Source organism: Fulmarus glacialis, unplaced genomic scaffold (assembly GCF_000690835.1).
Source record: "Fulmarus glacialis isolate BGI_N327 unplaced genomic scaffold, ASM69083v1 scaffold837, whole genome shotgun sequence".
Classification (NCBI taxonomy): Eukaryota; Metazoa; Chordata; class Aves; order Procellariiformes; family Procellariidae; genus Fulmarus; species Fulmarus glacialis.
In genome coordinates, this window is record NW_009222373.1 from 36,894 (window position 1) to 56,355 (window position 19,462).

The 19,462-nt window shown below is 40.7% G+C and overlaps 1 protein-coding gene across 1 annotated transcript in view; it reads right to left on the reverse strand.

Annotated features, from left to right (window-relative positions):
• The window catches only part of TACC2 (transforming, acidic coiled-coil containing protein 2), a gene marked incomplete at its 3' end in the record, with an annotated part of 81,075 nt that overhangs the window by 35,405 nt on the left and 26,208 nt on the right, over nucleotides 1–19,462 (reverse strand). Inside the window, exon 4 of the mRNA XM_009581411.1 lies at nucleotides 598–755. Coding sequence (XP_009579706.1) covers nucleotides 598–755 — 158 coding nt within the window. The remainder of the gene's footprint in view (nucleotides 1–597; nucleotides 756–19,462) is intronic.

Consider the following 19,462-nt stretch of genomic DNA (forward strand, 5'->3'; position numbering starts at 1 on the left):
GAAAGAGTTTCTTTGTTTTTTTAAACAGAATGTTCCCTTTTTAAGGGTTACTTTGCCAGTATATACCAATTTTTATGTACGTATATTATACATACATTCACACATACTCCTGTGTTTCTCCTATACTGTACCATAGAGTAATGCTGTACCATAGAGCTAATATAGATATTTCTACTGTTCTATGAGCTTTTTGTTTACCTTCTGTTTCAGCTGATAACATATTTGAAAATAACTTTCAGTTAACTGTCACTGTTAATGGTGCTCACCCAGATACGTGCATCTGTATCTCCTACCTCATTTTTTTTATTCCTCTGACTCTGTAAAAATCCTACAATTCAGAGAGGAGAGAATGAAGTTTGATTCAAAAGGAAGAAAGTTTTTTCTAGAAAATTCCTCTTTTCTTTGTCAAATGTTATAGACAGATTCTCCAATACGTTATTCCAGGAGGCGACTCAGCATGGATAAGGCCCAGCATACACTAACTAATCTTCCAGGAAACATTTTATTAGCATCAATTCCTTGCCTGTGCTAACATAAACACCTCCCTGCAGCTTCACCCTCCTCAGTAAGCTGTCCCACTCATTACATGCTCGTTACCTGTGTCTTCCAAGGGCAGCTGGGGTTTTATTTCTTGTTCTGCTATGTCTGCTACAACTGCTGCCGCCGCTTCAGGGGGTGGCTGTGGAGGCGAAGGTGGTGCCTTTACCGGTGTAGTGGACTCCGGGGTCTCAAATGCTTCTTCAGAGTCAGAGCTCCTGGTGAAAATCAAATGAGAGACTAGTGAGCAGAGTGAAGATTCATGTTTGCAGGTCATACTTGGAAATGCAGGGCTTTCTGAGCTGATGGCATAGACCTCAGCTATCAGGCTACCTCTGCATTTCCCAAAGGAGATTTTACATTGCAGTATGGTTTCCAGAGCAGAATATCACGGCTACGGTCTTCTCCATATATATTTATGTCACTTAAGACTTCTTTGTGTTACAAAAGCGAACACACACTTGGAAATAAAACCGTCCTGCAAAGCCTGCTTTCTAGTGTGAAGGTGGCTCAACCACACAGACAACAACACTGACACCTCTGTGTTAGTTTCTAGAACTCTCCTTGGCTCAAGTGTACCTAAATCAACTAAAAAAAAAAGAATAAAAAGGATCTTCTAAAGAGATTTCATAATTTCATCAAAAAAACCATCTAAAATGGCAGACATGGAGATATCTGAGGTATCTGAGATATCTGAGGTGCAGCAAATCCTTGTGCATCCTGCCCCCATGGAAATACTACATTCTATTTTTAGCAGAATTTTACCATAGCCCTTTTCAAATGGTTAAGTGTATAGCTTTGTTACACAAGGTAAGACAAGCTGTAAAATGTACAGAGTCCTGGTATTATCAATAAACCTCTTCTAGCACCATGTGCTCACACAGACACAAAAACCCTGCAAGGAAACAGCAGCACCCAAAATGGAGCCAATCAAACAAAACTCAAGCTTGAAGGGCAGCAACTGTACAAAATGATGGGTAACCTAAACATTAAGTGAAGATCTAAAGCACACAAGGACACACAGTTTGCTCTTACAGCAGTACAGCCTTAGGAAACTGTCCTTCTAGGTCTGAAAATTATAGATCTTATTTGTTCTTAAACCAAACTGAGACCAAATTTTAGCTTTTAAACATTTCTTCTTGAAGCCTTTTTTGGGGAGCAAGGAATGCAGTAACAACGGTGTCATATCCAATATGCACTGAACATATGTTCAATATATGTTCAATAAGCATTTCTGTTGGTCAGATGCAGATTTTTACTGCTGGTCTGTAATAAAGTGAATTGAATATGACAGTTGCCTAAAGGACAGGACTGATTTGCCTATTTCCAGCAATTCTTTGCATGGCTGTAGTCTCCACTGCTCCTCACAGCTGTCCGCACCCCACACGCCAATTTGCCATGAAATGAAAAGCCATTTCATCCCCCAGAAGCACTCTACAAGCCGTCCTGAATTGAGGCCTCTTCTCATTTTGTTCAAGTTAAAAGATAACTCTGAGCTGCCAGATTCTGTTTGGTTTCTCAAAGCTCATGATTATTTTAAGCAGCTCGATGTCAGGAGAAGTACAAGTACAGGATTTGCATTCAATTACATTTGCCTAAATCTATCGCAGCATGAAGTCTTTGGTGAGCTGGGGAAGAAAAGACCCCCATGTCACCCCTGACAGCTTGAGGAGCACATCGGACCCGGTTCTCTCCAGCTGCTTCTGCAGAATCCCAACGAGAGCTCCCACCTCCTCGCACGCCATCAGGGTGCACACCACAGCCCGGCACTGACCCGTCTCCCCTGTCTGATCACCCCTACTCCTGTGCAAAGCAAAAGGATTTCTACTAGCTAATAGCTTTGGATGTTTGCATTACTCAGGGATTTCTGGAGATTTTTTTTTCCTCCCCAAACTTATGTCACTGTCTGGGGAACTGCTCAAAAATAGTGTGCCTGGCTTTCGATTATATCTATTGCCGCAGCTCCTCAAAATACCTTCTTTGTGTCATTGCTTAAACCATATTCATTCATCAGGCCACAGAACAGACAAATTGGAAGCGGTAGGCTGCAGATTTTAAATTATATCCCTTCAAAGATGCACCATGTTTTAAGTTCAAAATATTTTAAGCTTAAGAACAGCTGCAAACAAAGAGCTTCTGTAAATAAAGCTGCACAATAGGTATTCCAACAAAATAACGCTTTCTCTTCCTTCCATAGAGCTGGTTCAGGAAACTTTTAAGTTGAAGAATCAAAGAGAAACAGAGTTGTGTGTATTTTCCCAGCAGAGAAATGTTTCTTGTGTCATAAAAATAAACCTAGAAAGTTATCATCTAAACCAACAAAATGAAAGGTAATTCATATCTCTCAGGCTTTCACATACTTCTGCATTGCGCTGTACTTAATTAATGCTTTACTCCCTTCATTTCGAACCCAAAGAGTTGCTCTGTAATACTGAAGCAGTAACAGTTGCACACGTTTAGATCCCTTTTTTCCAAACATGTAACATATGCAGTAAATATACAGACATATGTAATATAACTGAAATTGTAAAAAGTCTCTGTTTTCATGTCCTACTCATATTTGTAATGGCTTTGTTAAAACTGGCTTGACGGTGCAGTTCTGTGTCCTCCTTTATTTAAATGATAGAAAGACACTGTGCATGTTTATCTCCCTTTTAAATGAGCTACCTTTGTTTACCTGGTCTCTTCCTTGGATGAGGTGGGCATAAGCATTTGAAGTAAAGAAAAGTGTCTGTTCTTTTTTGTTCACTGTACGAGCTTCTACACTGGAGAACCCCCCGAGTTTGTGGACAGACAGTTGTGGTGCCTGAGCTCCAGCACAAGGCTTTGTTTTGCTAGTATTTAATAATCCCCAGAAGATTCTGATGCAATACTCCTAATTTTCAGCTGCACCCCTACATAAGCAGCAGTGTAATCAAGTAAGAACCATCTTAACCGTAATCCAAATGCTGCTGAGTTTGTTATGAGAAGCAATCGTGCTGGCAAAATATGGTATTTAACAAAGAAATATGAAGGGAAGCTGAATACCAGAAAAACGTTCTTTGTCATAGCCTGGGATCTGGGAGAGAACATAAAGCCTGGAAGTACATACCAGGACTACGTTCCAAGGCCTACATCACATGTATCCTGGAAAAATTAGATCCTGTGTTCAGTTTTCTTTAGTGAAAATACGGATGGTGTCCCTTGCATAGGATATTTTTAGGACTACAGTCCTACTTTCAAACTGTAAGAAAAGATTTTCCCAGAACAACAGGATTTCCTGTGAAAAGGAAATTACATATTTCAGCCAGTTCTATTCATAATGTCTTTTCTCTGAGAAATACATGGAATACACAGAAAGAAAATAATGCTGCCGTGAAGTTCATGGTGTAAAACAGATTGCCAAATTGCGATATGCTGTGAGAATCTGCACCAATTCAAAGCTGTGCAAGGAGCAGCCACCACGGATCCAGCTGTGGACAGGCTCTCATGAAAGGAAGAGCCCTTGTATCATCTAGAATATCATTCTGAAGCCCCAGCCAAGGATGAAGCACGGTGAGATGGGACGCATGGGTTTTAGAGACGGAGAACTCATCTGCTGGCCCCAGCTCTTCATGTTGTGGAGATGGGGCATGCAAGTGTAGAGTCCAAGTCTGCAGGACTAGTTTGTGGGGCAGCGATGAAGTAAAAGCCACAGGAAGGAACATACATTCATGCGTCCTTTTAGCCAGCTTGGGAAATTAGTGGGAGCTTGCCTTGATAGCGTATGTCATATACTTCCATCTTTGGGTTTTGCACATAACGGGCAAAAAAGTATAGACTGTAGAAGCAGCTACAAAATGATTAGATGATAGTAATAGAATACAAAGTGACCAGAAATATTCTTCTAGTCCATCTCTTTCACCTCCCTTCTTCAAAGACACCAGTGAACAGTAAATGTAACACATAGATATGTGGGAGGGAAGCAGAGGAGAACTGAGAAATGCAAGAATCGTACCAGACCAATACAACTGTAGCAACGCTGCATCAACTTGTGGAGCAGCAGCACTCCCACTCTCATCTGGAAACTCTGAGGTCTTGCCCAGCCTGTCACATAAATCTCCGGACGAAATACTGAAGGGAGTCACTAGGGTCGACTTTTCTTCACCTTTGGCCTTGCGGAAATCCAGCCTCCTAAGTTACATTACCTTTTTTTGTAAACCACAGATGCTTACAATTTTAAGTCCTCTTCTATTTCAGAATGAAAAATTGCCTTTTTGTCACTGTAGCTGAAAAGCACTCAGTAAGCAAGAACGAGATTTCTTCATTCCACTGCCTCTCCTCACTGTTTGCCCTCTTCAGGCACGACAGCCACTAAAGTGAGGTCATCCTACTTGTCACTTGGAAACTCAATTCATTAAAAAGTAGTTTGCAACAGAGCTGTGACCTTCAGCCTCATCGGGAACCCTGCCGTCTGTCTCAGGTTCTTTTAATATTTACACTACAGCAGTATAACCCATGCAAGTGTGCACTCTGGTTTTATTTCACAGGAGTGAAAGGGATGTCTGATATATAAAAGAAACTTAAAATCAGGGCTTTGACACAAGGACTGAGGTCAGCAGCTTCACTTCCTATGGAGGGGCACAAGGGAGCAAATCTGGAACCAGTATGTGTTGAGGGAGCTCCACAGGCTTTTCTAGAGTTACTTCACTTAAAGTCAAATCTATAGAGAATTTTTATTTAGCGTATAGCCTGTTTCAGAAAAAAAACCCCATGCCTAACTACTCTATGGAGCACTGATCTATTGGTGTGCAATATGGACAGTCTGGAGAGGAATGGGGTGTGATATTTTGAAGTTTTGAAGCCAGGAGCTGGAGTCACATTATGGAGAAGCGCTGCCTGTGCTGGGAGTGGGGAGAGGGGGATGGAGCCAAAGGAGCTGCTCTCCACCAGCCGGGGCTGTGAAATCACAAGTAACAACATCAAGACCAGCTCCAGGGGGATCTGCTCCATCAGACCTACGGTGAACAGCCTCTGTCCATCTGTATTTAAATTTGTGTACTTCCTTCCAAACTTTGCACTTAGGAAAAAGCATGTTAAATTTGCCTTATTAGTGGAACATGCCCAGATTACTTGAGGTCTCTCATACCTGTCAGTGATATCACTGACGTCCAGCTAGCACTCCATGAACTCATCCTTCTTGCTGGTACTCAAAAAACTCTATCTGCTAATTGTTTTGTCTCTATGTACCTTTGTTTTATTGACATCAGCCCAGAGGCGACAATTTCATTCTCATGGTGTATTTGGAAATATGACATATCGGAAGGAAAAAAGTCAGGTAATGCTACAACACGCACACAACAACAAAAAAACCATTTGCTCCATTACCACCCAAGAGTGCTTGGAGGGTAATGAAACAAAAGCAAGGACTCCAAAGCTTTACTGGAGAGCTGCTGTTTACAGATTGCCCTCTAATTATAGTGTGCGGGGTCTTTGGAAACATACAGAGAAGTTGAGGACTGTCTCAGATGATGAGCAATTCCTACCTGATCGATTTTAACTGGCAATAACTTCTGAAGTCTTTTCCTGAGATATAGCTGTACTCCCTGGGGGAGGAGACAGAAACAGAGATTTTGTCTTTTTTTCCATCTCATCTTTAGATCCACACGTTCTTTATAACTGGCCAGAGCTGCAGTTCAAGGCGAAAATGGCTGCCCAAGTACATCCATCACCTCTAGGCCACATAAAAACACACTAGCGTTATCTGCAGATCTGTTTCCCCAGGCCTTAAGAATCAAACAACAAATAAGAGCGCACAAGGCACATGCATCTGTTACCAGAAGGACATCACGCAACGCTCAGTTCCCGTACCAAGATTTCTGTGCACCAGAGGTACTAGCAGGGCTCCGAGACGAACAGGGAGTCCAGAGCCGTGCGATGGAAGGACCTAAGTGAGCAAACGCTGCAGTGCTGCTACATAAGCACTGCCTGTGGCAACACCTAAAGGCAACGCACAGATTCCATCAGACCTTGCCCTCCAAAGCATCTGTAGCTGTTATATCATAAAGTTAAGGTATAAATTTAACATGAGTATTTACTGTCTGGGGTTAAACCACGACAATCATACACCACGAGAGGAATCTAAATCAGAAAAAAAAAAGCAACTTCTTACAATGTTCAATTTAGTACTGAAGATGAATTTTGGTTTTCATTCTTGTAAAACCCATTGGGAGATGAGCTGGAAATAAAAAGGAGGAATAAGTTCCGTAGTCTCACCTCCATCGATCATTTTCAGAGATGATCCTCATAAAACCTGCATGAATAATTCAGGTCTGGTTTACTAATGAGATCAGAACCAAGGATGCAGAACTGGCTGTATACTTCCAAGGTCAATCTGTTTTGCACGTTACTTAAGCAGGCACATATACTGCACTGGCAAGAGCCACACAGGCTGACAGATTTGAAAAGCTGCTCAGTAATTTTAAGCTTTAGAGTTTCTAAAGCAGCTGACAGATTTGAAAAGATGCTGAGTAATTTTAAGCTTTAGAGTTTCTAAAGCCAGAGAGGCAAGGCACTCAGAGATGCACATTAATGTCAGCCAAAGCTCTTTCACTGTAAACAGTGTGACAAAACCTTTTCAGATTTCCTGGTGCCATTTTCAATGGCACCGATTTTTCCATATAGTTCTTAAAACACCAAAAACAAATTAAAAAAAACAAACAAAAAAGAACACTGAGGCAGGATGTTTCAGCAACACATCTCTCCAGAAAAAGATCAATCCTGTTCTCAACTCTGCCACTGAACTGCTGCACATACATGGTCTTGGTCAGTTCACTTCTGCGTCCACCTCAAGTCTGCCTTATCCACTCAGGCTGGGACTCTTAATCGCTCTTAATGGCATGAACAGCTTCTTGCTGTGGATGTACGCAGAGTCCAGAGGGGGAAAGAAGACTGCTCGGTACACATTACATTTCAGGGTTTTTTCCTTCTGTTTATATAAAATTCAATAACTGGCAATCTCTTATAACTTATCGTGTGGTATCACTCATGTTGCAGTTACACAACTCTGTAACACAGAGATACATACAATCTTTCCTCCTTTTTTTTTTTTTCTTCAGACTCTTACCAATACAGCTCTGGATCATAATTCAAAATCACCAAGAGAGCCCAAATAGTAATTCCTTTCCTGGAGATCAAGTTACCGATTTAGGCCAGCAGCCATTAGCTGACCTGAGGGCCTACTCACAAGGACCAAGAATATTCTATAGCTACAACAAAAGCTCATTTTTTTCATCCCAGTACTAGGTTAGGGTAATATCAAAGATGTGTCAACTTTGTATGCTATCATTTTTGTACAGTATTTGCCTGCTCAGTGACTTCCAGCTAACATGACATTCCACAATAATTAGCTTCTTTTAGCCTAATGATTGCTAGCTATGTCATTGTTCACCTACATGTTTAGAATATGAAACATCCCTACAGATTTTAAATTTTAATATTAAATTTGTACAGCAACATATAGAAAACATGCATACAATGGTAGATTCATCTGGTTATTGAATATTAGGTATTGAATTTTAACATTTGGTGTCTGAATTAGTCTACCTATCACACCTAGTATCCAAGGATCTGCTAAACGCATGGTGTTAAAAACCAATACAAATGGTGATAGGCATAAGCCTCACAAACAATATTTCCCTTCTCTCTAATAAAATACACCATTGAAATTATAGAACTCAAAAGAATTCAACAGTACAGATAGCTCTGAAAACATTTTGCCCAGAGAAAGAGCAAACCCAGTAACCCTAACCCAGCCTACCAAAGCTCAAGGCTGGGTGACTTTTCAGGGACCACTGAAACCCATCTGCCTTGCTGCCTCTCCCCCCTCGGGGAATGTTCTCAGTGCTGGATCTGATGCTTATATTGAGTCAGGAGCTGGGGGAGGTACAAACATGTCACTTACGTGTCACCAGACTCCATTTACAAGACAGTTCCTTTAGGGACACATTTCTGACCATTAACTACTAATGGACTTCTCTCACATTGTTGTAAGGGTATTCAGTGACAAGATCATCTATCCTATGATTAAACAAATTCACAGCAAGCCTATACTGTGAGGATACAAACTGCAAAACGGGTCACAAGAAGAGGATGCTGAGAGGGAAACAGCCAGATCACCAACCTTGCCTTCAGCTCACATCCTGCTCCTACTGGCATGATGCCATTGTCCCATCTGGAACATTACTACTGATTTGCACACACAAGATGAGAATCAAGCCTTGCAAATAAAATAAACTATTGTTTGGTACCCCCAAGGTAGCCACAGGACAGCCAGAGTGTATTGGTCTCTGAGGGCCTGCTCTAGTGAAATGCAAAATGCCCCAGACTACACCAGAAGTCAGTGGGAATTCAGCTTTCTAGTGCCGAGCCTGTACTAAGCAAGTACGTCATCTTACAGGGGAATACTTTTGTCTGCTATCTGATATGTATGACAGATGTACAGAATATGTATCATATGTGTACTAGAAAAGGCAATTATGCCTTGTGCTACTCACCTGCATTGCAATATTGGTGCCATATTTTATAGGTTTCTGACTTGCAAAGTCTGATCATCAAAACAAAACCGTAATTTCATCAGAGGATTATTTCAGTTTAAACAGTAACGCTGGAGAATAGCTTTAGTCTTAGTTTATAACACTCATCATTGCTGGCCTATAGATCTTCTCTCTTCAGTTTTACTTTAAAACTGGATAAGGCTCAATGAAAAATAGGTACAACTCCAGTTTCTTTAATCACAGCAATTTATAATGATTTTATAGAAGAAATCCCTGAACTGCTATGAAGTTAATTTCCTAGGTATCTTCATTCTTTATTCTGCTATCTTTCTGATGCATTAAAACCCTAATAAAAACAATATTGTAGGACAGAAAAACAGATAGCAATTTTTTTAAAAAGGTTTTTGTGAAAGAACATATCCAATCAAAGTTGGGAGGTTTAAACAGGAATTATGTTTTGCATTCATGGGTTTCTGCAGCAAAGTAATATTCCACAAAACCATCCGCAGTTTCTTCCTCAGCAGAGGTATTCTGCCCAACATAAGAGCAGGATAAATGTCACGTGTTCATTTTATGGCCTGAGCTACGACGCAGCAAAGAACCATCCTTTGCTGTTCTCACTTAAGAATAAAGCTTTTATCAAATAAATCCCATCCCACTGAAACGACAAAGACCTACTTTAGTGCAACGCAATTACACAAGAACTCATATTGACACTGATGTGTGCAGAAAGCAGGGCAGGCACTCCTCTCCAGAGAAGAATTTTAATATTATTTCAGCATAAATATTCCTACAAGACCCACGGAAAACATGGCTCCTCAGAAAAATAATCACTATTACACTGAAGGCGATACTTCCCGGCCCACAAGTGATGTGTCATGACAGGCACAACGTTTAATTTAGGGACACAAGGGAGGAAGATCGTTCTGCATCGTGCGCAGAAGCAGCCAGAGTCGTTCCCCTGCTCTGTGCAGCCTTCTGCTTCTCCTCCACGCCACGAGCCCAAGGGTGTAACGTCCTCTGCTGCCCCAGCGCATCTCAGACAGTTCAGCTGAAGTGTTAATGATTTACACCAGTGTAAATTTGGTGTGAATGGATAAATATGGTTCAGTTACATACTGCTGCTGGTGTAACGCTATTGACCGACTTCACTGCTCTTCCAACAACATTCAACTTCCAGCGTCACGTCCTTGGACAACTTAGTGTCTGAGCTGAGATACAAGAATCTGGATTTTCTTTTTTTACGTAGGTGAAATAACAGAAATAAAATGCTATGGCTTCCCTTTTCAGATCATTATGTGGGACTTTAGCAATGGAAAATAATACCTTGTGTGTTATCCAAACCACACAAATCAGTTTGGAAATCTGTCTTCTAGAATAGATTGCAAAAAGAAAGTTATGAATCTCTTAAACATTAATCACTTACTATAAAAAGGCCAACTTCTCCTCACAGGATGGTTATATTTAGAGAACAGGATTAGAACTGCAGTGGAGGAGAATTAAAAGGGCACAATAATCTTAAAAATAACGTTGATTTTTGGTTTTTAGCCTACTGTATTATAAGTAATCTTCCTACCATAACTGATAGGGGAAGAAGGAATTATTTTTTCCTGCTTTTTCTGCTTGTTTATTCAGCGATTTTGAGAGCATTTTGTGCAGAAGCCAAATTCACACTCCCCCAACAAAAGCCATTTCCTGCTTTCACACAGCAACCAGAAAGAAATGTCTCAAGCTGTGGGAAGCCACATCTGAAGGAAAAAAGACTGAGGGATATAACATGGCATGCTTACAGCAGCACTTCAAACTACTTAAATCATTTTTCTAACTGATTAGCAAGAAGTTCCCCATATTGCTTTAAATCATGTTAAATTTTTCCTTTTTATTGCTTTTTCTGAGATCTAACGGGGTATGTTTTTCAACACTACTGATATAAATGAATAATGAAATGAACCCCCATCCTTTCTGGCCAGCCTGCTTTCCCTTTTGCTGGCTTCAGTTTGAATAATGAAAACATCTACATTACAGAAACAGGACTCAGAACTGAAGATTTTTTTTAATCCCTATGCTCTTTCCAGGCAGATGCTTTATTCTCAGAGGAACAACAGGAAAATACCATTTAATTAAAGGCATTAATCTTCAGATATCACAACAGCAAATACACTAATGTGTCCCTAAATCACCAGAGGCTGCTAAATATTCAAACACATAAACCTCTTAAGAGATGAGAAGAAACAGTAAAGATGCAGGATACCCCAATATCCAAGGTAGAAAATACTTACCCCAAATATAGTTATAACCAGTTAATACATAATAATCCCAGTCAGTGCTGCACTTTGTTCACACTAGTAGGTTAGGGATTGGTATTTGAATCAGTAGTTGCTGTTTAAGTATTTAATATCCATGGCAAATATCTTTTCCTCTGCCTTTAGTACCGAGTTCTAAAGTTTTAATCCAGGAAACAACATCCTGTTAACTCTCTCCTCAGAAAGCATCCCTGTGCCTGTGCTCACTGCTATACAGCATCATGCAATGGCTTCAAGGGAAAACAATCAATAATTCATTGGGAGCCAGAGCCATAGGTTTGACATTGCTTTGTTTATTGGAACTACCTTTTAAAATGCAACAAGGCTTTCCAGAGCCACATCTCTGCTCAGCCACACTGCTCAGAAGCAAGACCCGGGGACAAAAACAGCAACTGTGAAGTGCAAAGATGAATATATGACACCCGTAATCCCTGGGGGACCAGCGTATCTTGAGAGGCATGGAGATCTGTGAAAATAGTGAGATGTGGAAATAAGACTCTGTTCCTGTAATGCTTATGGTCCTTCCTTTCAGAAAGGAGATAAGGATCACATGGAGGGTGGAGAAGAAGGGAGGTGGGGAGTCCCTTTGCTAAAAGGGAAGAGGGGAGAAAAGAGTCCTTCTGCCCCCAACCTGCTCCATATTCTGCCTGTTTTACCCCTGCACAGCCTCTGTAAAGCTGTGCAGAGCTTCTCACAGATCCTCAATAACCCTTATTCCTCTACTTCAATACGTGAAGCAGCTGCACAGATAGAAACATGGCCAGGAAGCAATAGGAGCAAAGGACAAAAAAAACCATCTCAACCTCTTAACAACAAAAAAAATCTCTCATCGGGATATAATAATATCATCTCCTGACTCGGGGGTGGGTGTGATCCTTCCGCTGCCGCTCCAGCCCGGTGGGAGATTTCTCATTGACTTCAGCTTTACCTCTCCCGCGGGCACACTCTGTGCTGCTCCAGCTCTCAGCACAATGAAACCGTCCCTTTCAGTAGGTGCTGCGGGAATGCCGGGCCGAGGGAAGTGCCTACGCAGCACAACAGCGTGCTGGAAAAAGCAATCCCTGATTTGCAGTGGCACCTCACCAGCTGGCACCCCAGCTGCGTTGTCCACAGCTCTGCCGGTGAGGAACAACAGCACTAAACCTTCTCATCCCAGGCTCCCGCTTCGGAAGGGGACAGTCCTGCACTTGGGAAGTTAAACAAAGGGATTCAAATTCCTTGCTCATCCTCCCCCTCCTTTAGCCACCAAACCCTTTTCCCAGCACAACACTGGACTCATGTCTAATGAGAGCAATGAACTGTTATTAACAAGACCAATAAATGCAGGTTTCTATGCTGAAGGAAATCAAAACTCAAAAGCAGGAGCTTATTTGAGTCTAACTACTACTAGGTTTCAGATACAATCTGGTCTATATTTAGCCCTAGAAACAAGCTTCTTTTGTTTAGAAAAACCCTATCTTATAAATTTGAACATAATTCTAAGGATCCTGTTTACTCAAAATCAAAGAAACTTGAAATGGAAAGCCCCAGATTTTCCCAAAGTTACTTTTCATCCCAACAAAACCAACGGCCCCAGTTGTTCCTCCCGAAAGTAAGAGGCTTCCCAAGCATCCACTCCTCTCGCTAATCAGACCTCATACTGGAGGGAGAGAAGCTGTAGCAAACAGTACTGGGGGGATGCAACAAAACAATTAATACAACTCCACAATCACCCTGAGGTCTGTCTCAGAGATATCTACACTTGCTTAAACCAAAACTTTCCCAGGTCACATGCTGTATTTTGAGACAATTTTAAGCTGCAAACTTCACATTGGTTTCTAGAGCTAAGGAGGGATCTTACTATCTTGTCTAGTATCACCACCTATGAAGGCTCTCAGGCCAAAACATGCCTTAAAAGAAACCTTTGAAACCTCAGACTGTGGTGAGAAAAGGAAACGAATTCATTTTTTTTCCCATTAAGCTGGCTCTCTGGTGCTAATGGGAGTACAAAACATGATATCCATAGTCTGCTACTAAATTCAGATAGTTGCTTCAGAGCATTTAAGGATCTGATGAGAAACAACACCTTTTTTTCTTAGAAGTTTTTCCACAGTAAAAAATATAATTTGTTTGTTTTTTACAAACACTCCCAGTTCCTCAAAGAAAATGCAAACTGCATTGAAATTCTAGCTATAATTAAAACTCTGCCTTTTGCCACTGAAAAGCCTGCTTACATGGACTAAATAAGAAGTTTGTTACGTAGCTAAATCCTTACAACGCATCAGAGATAGATAAGGAAATGGTATCTAACCCGTTAGCAAATACAAAACTCTCTACAGGTGTAAGGTCTTAAAACAAAGGAAATGTGTTCATAATGGACAGAACCACTTTTCTATGTAGTATAATCACGTTAGAGAAACATTAAAAGCACCCAGACTATGACCTCTTGAAACACACAGGACTGAAGAGCATCCCTGATTTAAATATAACAAGCAGTTACTTTGACTGCTTGGTCAAGCAAAGCAAAAAGCAAAAGCAGACAGGGAAACAGTTCTGACTATAAGTGACAGCCACGATGCACGTGCAGGAACGCCTTTTCATTCATGTTTTTACTACCTCACATCAGTTTGTATTTTCCAATTTGCCCGTATGTCATAATACATAATAGATGACAGCAGCTCCATTATGCATGGCATAGGGCACACCGTTCACTATAGAGAGCTTTATACCATACACGTATCTGCCAGATGTGTGGCATGCCTTGCTAATAGAAGGGTGAGTGATTGTGGGGTCTTTTTATTTTGTTTTCAAGTCTAAACGTGACCTGCCTACTTCTAGTGACAGATGTAGCAGTTGATGTAATAACCTCTCATATCAAAGGAAGCGCTGTTACTGACTTCAGAGGTGAGATCCTTTGGACTCAAATAAGGGAGGCTGGAATAAAAGACAGGAGCTTGACAGAAGAATTTGCTTGTTACTTCTGGTCCATTTTCTCTTAAGTAAAACAACCCCACATCTTCTAGCAATTCACCCTACTTAGTAGACCAATCTAGTAGATAGAGTACACTCTACTTATTGATGGGGATGCTTACTGAGGACTGTCAATACAAGGCAGAAGAAAACAAATTTATGTAGAATGCTGACAATAGGCAGAACTATCTGTCAAGGGATTAACTCTGACTAAATGCCAATTCAGTGACAGAAGCCTCCCCTCCTCCCAAGACCCAAATTCTTTTCAATATTTTCAGTATCTATATATCCCACTCTTCCATGTATATATTCATTAAGATGATTTTCCTATGTATGAGCATATAATACTGCGCAAATATTGTACCAGACTAATTTCTTTCAAACTTTTAAGAACCATACAGTGGATTCTATTATGTTTGGGAGATAGAAAAATAAAAAATGTGGTAGCAAGCAAGGGCTGCATTTTTGTACGTATGCACAGATAACTTTTATATATACACGCGTGTATACACATGTACACACAGAACAACTGCTCACATCTCTTATGCACAAGGCTGAGTCAATCCAGTTTAAATTTTTCTGAGTCTTTCCAGCAACCAACAAACAAATGAAAAGACCACGCAGCAGAAGAAATATTGAAAAACAACCCACAAGGGCACCAACGTCTTGGCCTGCTACCAATGATCAGTAACATTCAATTTCTTTCTTGGAGCCTGATCCAGTTCCCACTAAAGTCAGTGGGCATTTCACCATCAGTGGGAGCTGGCTCAGTCTTCAGTCATTTTCCTCTTGGATTGGCAGGGGATGAAAACGTTAGAGACGCAGCATGTAGAGCTCCTGATGGGAGGAAATAACACATCATCAGCCCTTTGGCAGATCTAGAAATGGGCACTGAATGTAAATCCTGCCCAGTTGCTGCAAGGACAGCAACCATAATGCTCCACAAAAGGAAGGTGTGGTTCGCGCTCAGGAGAAAGGAACCCTTTCCATCGGAGCAAAAAAATGATTCAGAGATGACAACTTGCTAAGAGCTACCAACATTTAAAAACCTAGCAACATTTCTGGTTTTCTGGTACTTAAAAAGTATTACCAAGAGATAGAAATACATTACTGTTAAAAAGAAAACCACTGATATGTAGGTGATAGCACTTGGCAAGCTGAGTTCTGCTCATATCCTCAGCAGGACAAAACTGGCATCTCAGCGTAGCACAAGCAGCGCACGCAAGGATACCCTCACAAGTGCACTAGATGTAAGTGTGTACGCACCTGAACAAATTCATGCACACTAAACAGCATCATACTGTCATTTGCTTTTATTTCAACTGAGTCCATTCCTATTATCTGATTGAAACGTGCCCTTGATTTAGCTAAATCTGTGACCATCAGGGTGCCTGCTGCAATTTGCAAAGCACATGACAGTGCTTATAATGTCAATAGCGAGGTCTGAACCAAACCACTTTTATCTGCAGTTAACTTTTATTGTCACGGGCTTCCCTTGGGCTTTCCTCTTTTTCTCATTCAAAATTGACTTTTTTTTCCTTTAAATAAAAGGACAATTGTCTACTGCCAGTGACTGAGTCACTAACAATCCACAATGAACAACAGAATACCCCAGGCTGTCAGTACCAATACTGGTTTTATTACAAATACTTTTATCCTGTCTGAAACAAATTTACATTAAAATTGGGAATTTGGCATATACATGCAAAAAGACCATATTTAACCATGGATACACTCTAAAGTCTTAACCTAGACCCCTTTTCAGCATCGATTCTACCACCGATTTATTTCTATGACTTTCCCTAGTGTTTAGCGTAGAAGTCCATCACAGGACACTTTGGAAGAACTCCTAAACCAGCAGCTATTTAAGGAATTTTTTTGTCTCTGTACTTTTTTGATGCTAACGTAAATCTATTTCAGTAATGATTTCTGATTTACACCCCTCTAATCTAATGAACTCAGGGCAGCCAAAGCCAATTTGGCTTTCCCTTTGTTAAGAAGCTGTCTCCATTAAGCAGTCAGCCTCTGCTGATGGCGAAAATGATGACTTCAGGGATGCTGTAACTGCATGGGCAGTTACCCAACTTGCCTGGGACACGGCCAGATGTTTTTTCCTCTGAACTATCACTGCCATTAAAGAATTTGCTTGTGTCTGCAAAGCAAGTTAAATGTAACCTCATTAAAAAAATGTTGTTGAAAGTTATAGTTATTAGGGTACAAAGTCAAAACCTCAGACCAGAACTGATTACCATGACATCCCGTAAGGAGGTTCTTGTTTTGGGAAAACAGGCGCATACTTTCTCAAGGATAAAGAAACATCTCTGAACTTATCTTATTTTAAAGAGTATGTAGTTGGAGTGAAGAAAATGGCACGCTCTTTTAGTGATTTATTTAATACAAGATGAGTAATATCTTTCACAAATGCTTCCCAAGGACATCAACAGTTACTGAATGACACCTGTGCTAAAAGTGTATCTGTTGATTATGTCGGGCCTTAAAAAATCACATTGAAACCCCACAGGAACAACTAACTGCAAAAGATGAGTATACTTATATATAAAAGAAGTCACTGAAAGAGATGACAATATAATTTACTCATGTGTCCCCAAAATATATATACACCTTGATCAGTATGTTCTTCAACAGAATGAATTCTTAAAAGGCTGTGAAAATTGTAAATAAAAAACACTGAACCCTGCTTTAGCTACATCTCTTTTATTGCCCAGTCCTTGGATCACTGTTAAAAATCAGCACCAGTTTATGCAGATGAAAATGTAATTTACAGTACTTCAAAGACAATGAGGCATCAGTTTATTCCACCATATCATTAAAATAGATGCTGTATATAGGAATGCCAGTACTATATAAGATGGAACTATTTAGAAAAAAATCTTATACTGGTGAAGCCATACATCAAAGGAACAAAGGATGCAAAAATGCTGTTAGGCCTGTATCTTACAAATATAACAAGACAGTATCAAGCAAAGCTATCTGCTCATATACTGAAGTATGACAATAGGGAGCATATACCTACTTGTAAGGCTTATTATAGAGGCAAAACTATCAGTTACTGCTCTGTCATTCCCCGTTCACTCTGAAGCACTTATCTCAAAGATACAAATGATGTCTCAACTATAATCAGATCTACCTTAATAAGCAGACATAACATTAAAAACAAAAAAAAAAATTAAGAGACCTACATGGGGCTGGTTGATAGTCTAGCCCTAGTGGATACATACCTAAAACTTGCCAAAATACATGATCAGAAATGAACTCAGTGTTCAGACATCTTAGATAAATGTCATTTATGTAACTGAAATGACAATAGGAGACAAGGCAATTCTTCTAAAATCCACTGAAGGATAAGGTCCATGCTCTAGCACGCCAGCTTAGTAGTTTGGGGTGGAGGGTTAGGGAGAAAAGACTGTTGGCTAAGTAAACCAATAAATCCTCAACCAATAAATGACAAAATCCTTTTTACAAATGGGAAATGACTCTGCTATTTCTGCATGCACATACATATTTGTGCACTTTCATATATGATTTAGCCATCTGAAAAAGTGATAACTTGTTCTGAATAACCACTAATTGTTTGCTTTTTCCTTCCTCTCCCCAATGAATCTTTCAGAGTTGGCCTTCAGTGAGAAGAGATCTAAGGACCCCTCGCTTATGATTCATCAGAGGATATAATACCATGACAGGGATGGATGCTGACAAGGGTGATGTGACCTGAAAAACAGTATCTGTATAGAGAAAAGCAAAAAGAAGCTCTGAACGACTAGTGAAATGCAGCTCCATGCTGTGCATTTCAAATAGAAAACACAGAGGTGGTGGGGTTGGGAGGGGGGAAGGGGTGTGTTTTTGTTCACTGGAAATGGTCATTGTGTTTGATTGATTATGCATCCAAAACATAAAAAGACAAAACATATGGTACACAGCTATTGCTCGACACAAATGAATCGAGGTGGTCAGTCCAAGCAAGGTGCCTTCATACTAGGAAAGCATTATAAAAGATAAGTCACAATATTCAGCAAAACCTTAACTATGTCTCCAGCTGAATGCAATTAGCATTAAACAAAGGCCTCAGACACAAAAGTCAGCTCCTTAATGCACCGCACAGGTTAAGTGCAGAAAGGCTGCAGGCCCAACGGTACAGAGGAAAAAAAGAGGAGAGCAAAGGGAATCCACACTTACATGGCCTCTGACGGTTCCCGGTTCAGGCTACCTGTCTGTGCCTGCTGCAGAGACTGCGACCCTCCCATCCTCAGCGTGCCCTTGGGTTGAAGCTAGATGCGAGCAAGGCCAGCTTCCTCCGTAATTCCACCAGCAAGGAGCCCTGAGAGCTCTGACTGTGTAGAGGCTGCAATACTGCAGTGCAGATGGAAACAGCTGCTTGCATCAGTGGCAGCACAAGCAGAAACACTTCAGCAGCAGCTTCTCTTCTCTGAACTGTTGCCAGTTTTTTTTTTTTTTTTTTTTGGTCCAGATGAACACTATTTATAAAATAAAATAACACTGTGACAGGCTAATCATCTGCTAAACATCAGTGGTCCAAGCAGCTACAGTGCAAGCGCCCCTAACACAGGACTATTGGCTATTGAAACTGGCTTCAAAAAAAAAAAAAAAAAAAAATAAAAAGAAGAAGAAGAAGAAGAAGAAGAAAAGCAGACCCTCCCTTTAAGCACACATTGTCAGCTACTGTGGCTCCCTAAGGACCTACAGGCAGGACCATTATATTGTGTTGACTCAGCTGATTTGAAATGCAAATGCACGTGTGCACTGGATGCCATGCATACATTTCCCTTTAATAACAGGCAAGTTGTGCATATCGGGATGATTGCAGAGAGGATTAATAAGCAGAACGGCTGCTTTTTTTTCATTTAAACAAATGAGCTCATCCCTCTTGCAAAAATGGAATCTTCCATGAGGAACGTAGGGAGAATATCATGAGCAGCCAAGGTAAAACAAGCCAATGTGGGAGCGGACCCTACCCGGCGCAGCTCCATCCAACAGATCGGTGCACTTAACCATTTTGCTTCTGCCTGAACAGACCCCCTCGCTGGACAATGGAGAGCCCTGGGGATGCTCATCAGCTAACACTGATGTGATTAGCGGTGAGGATCTTTAAGCCCAGAAAGTACAAGCCCAAACAAACAGCAT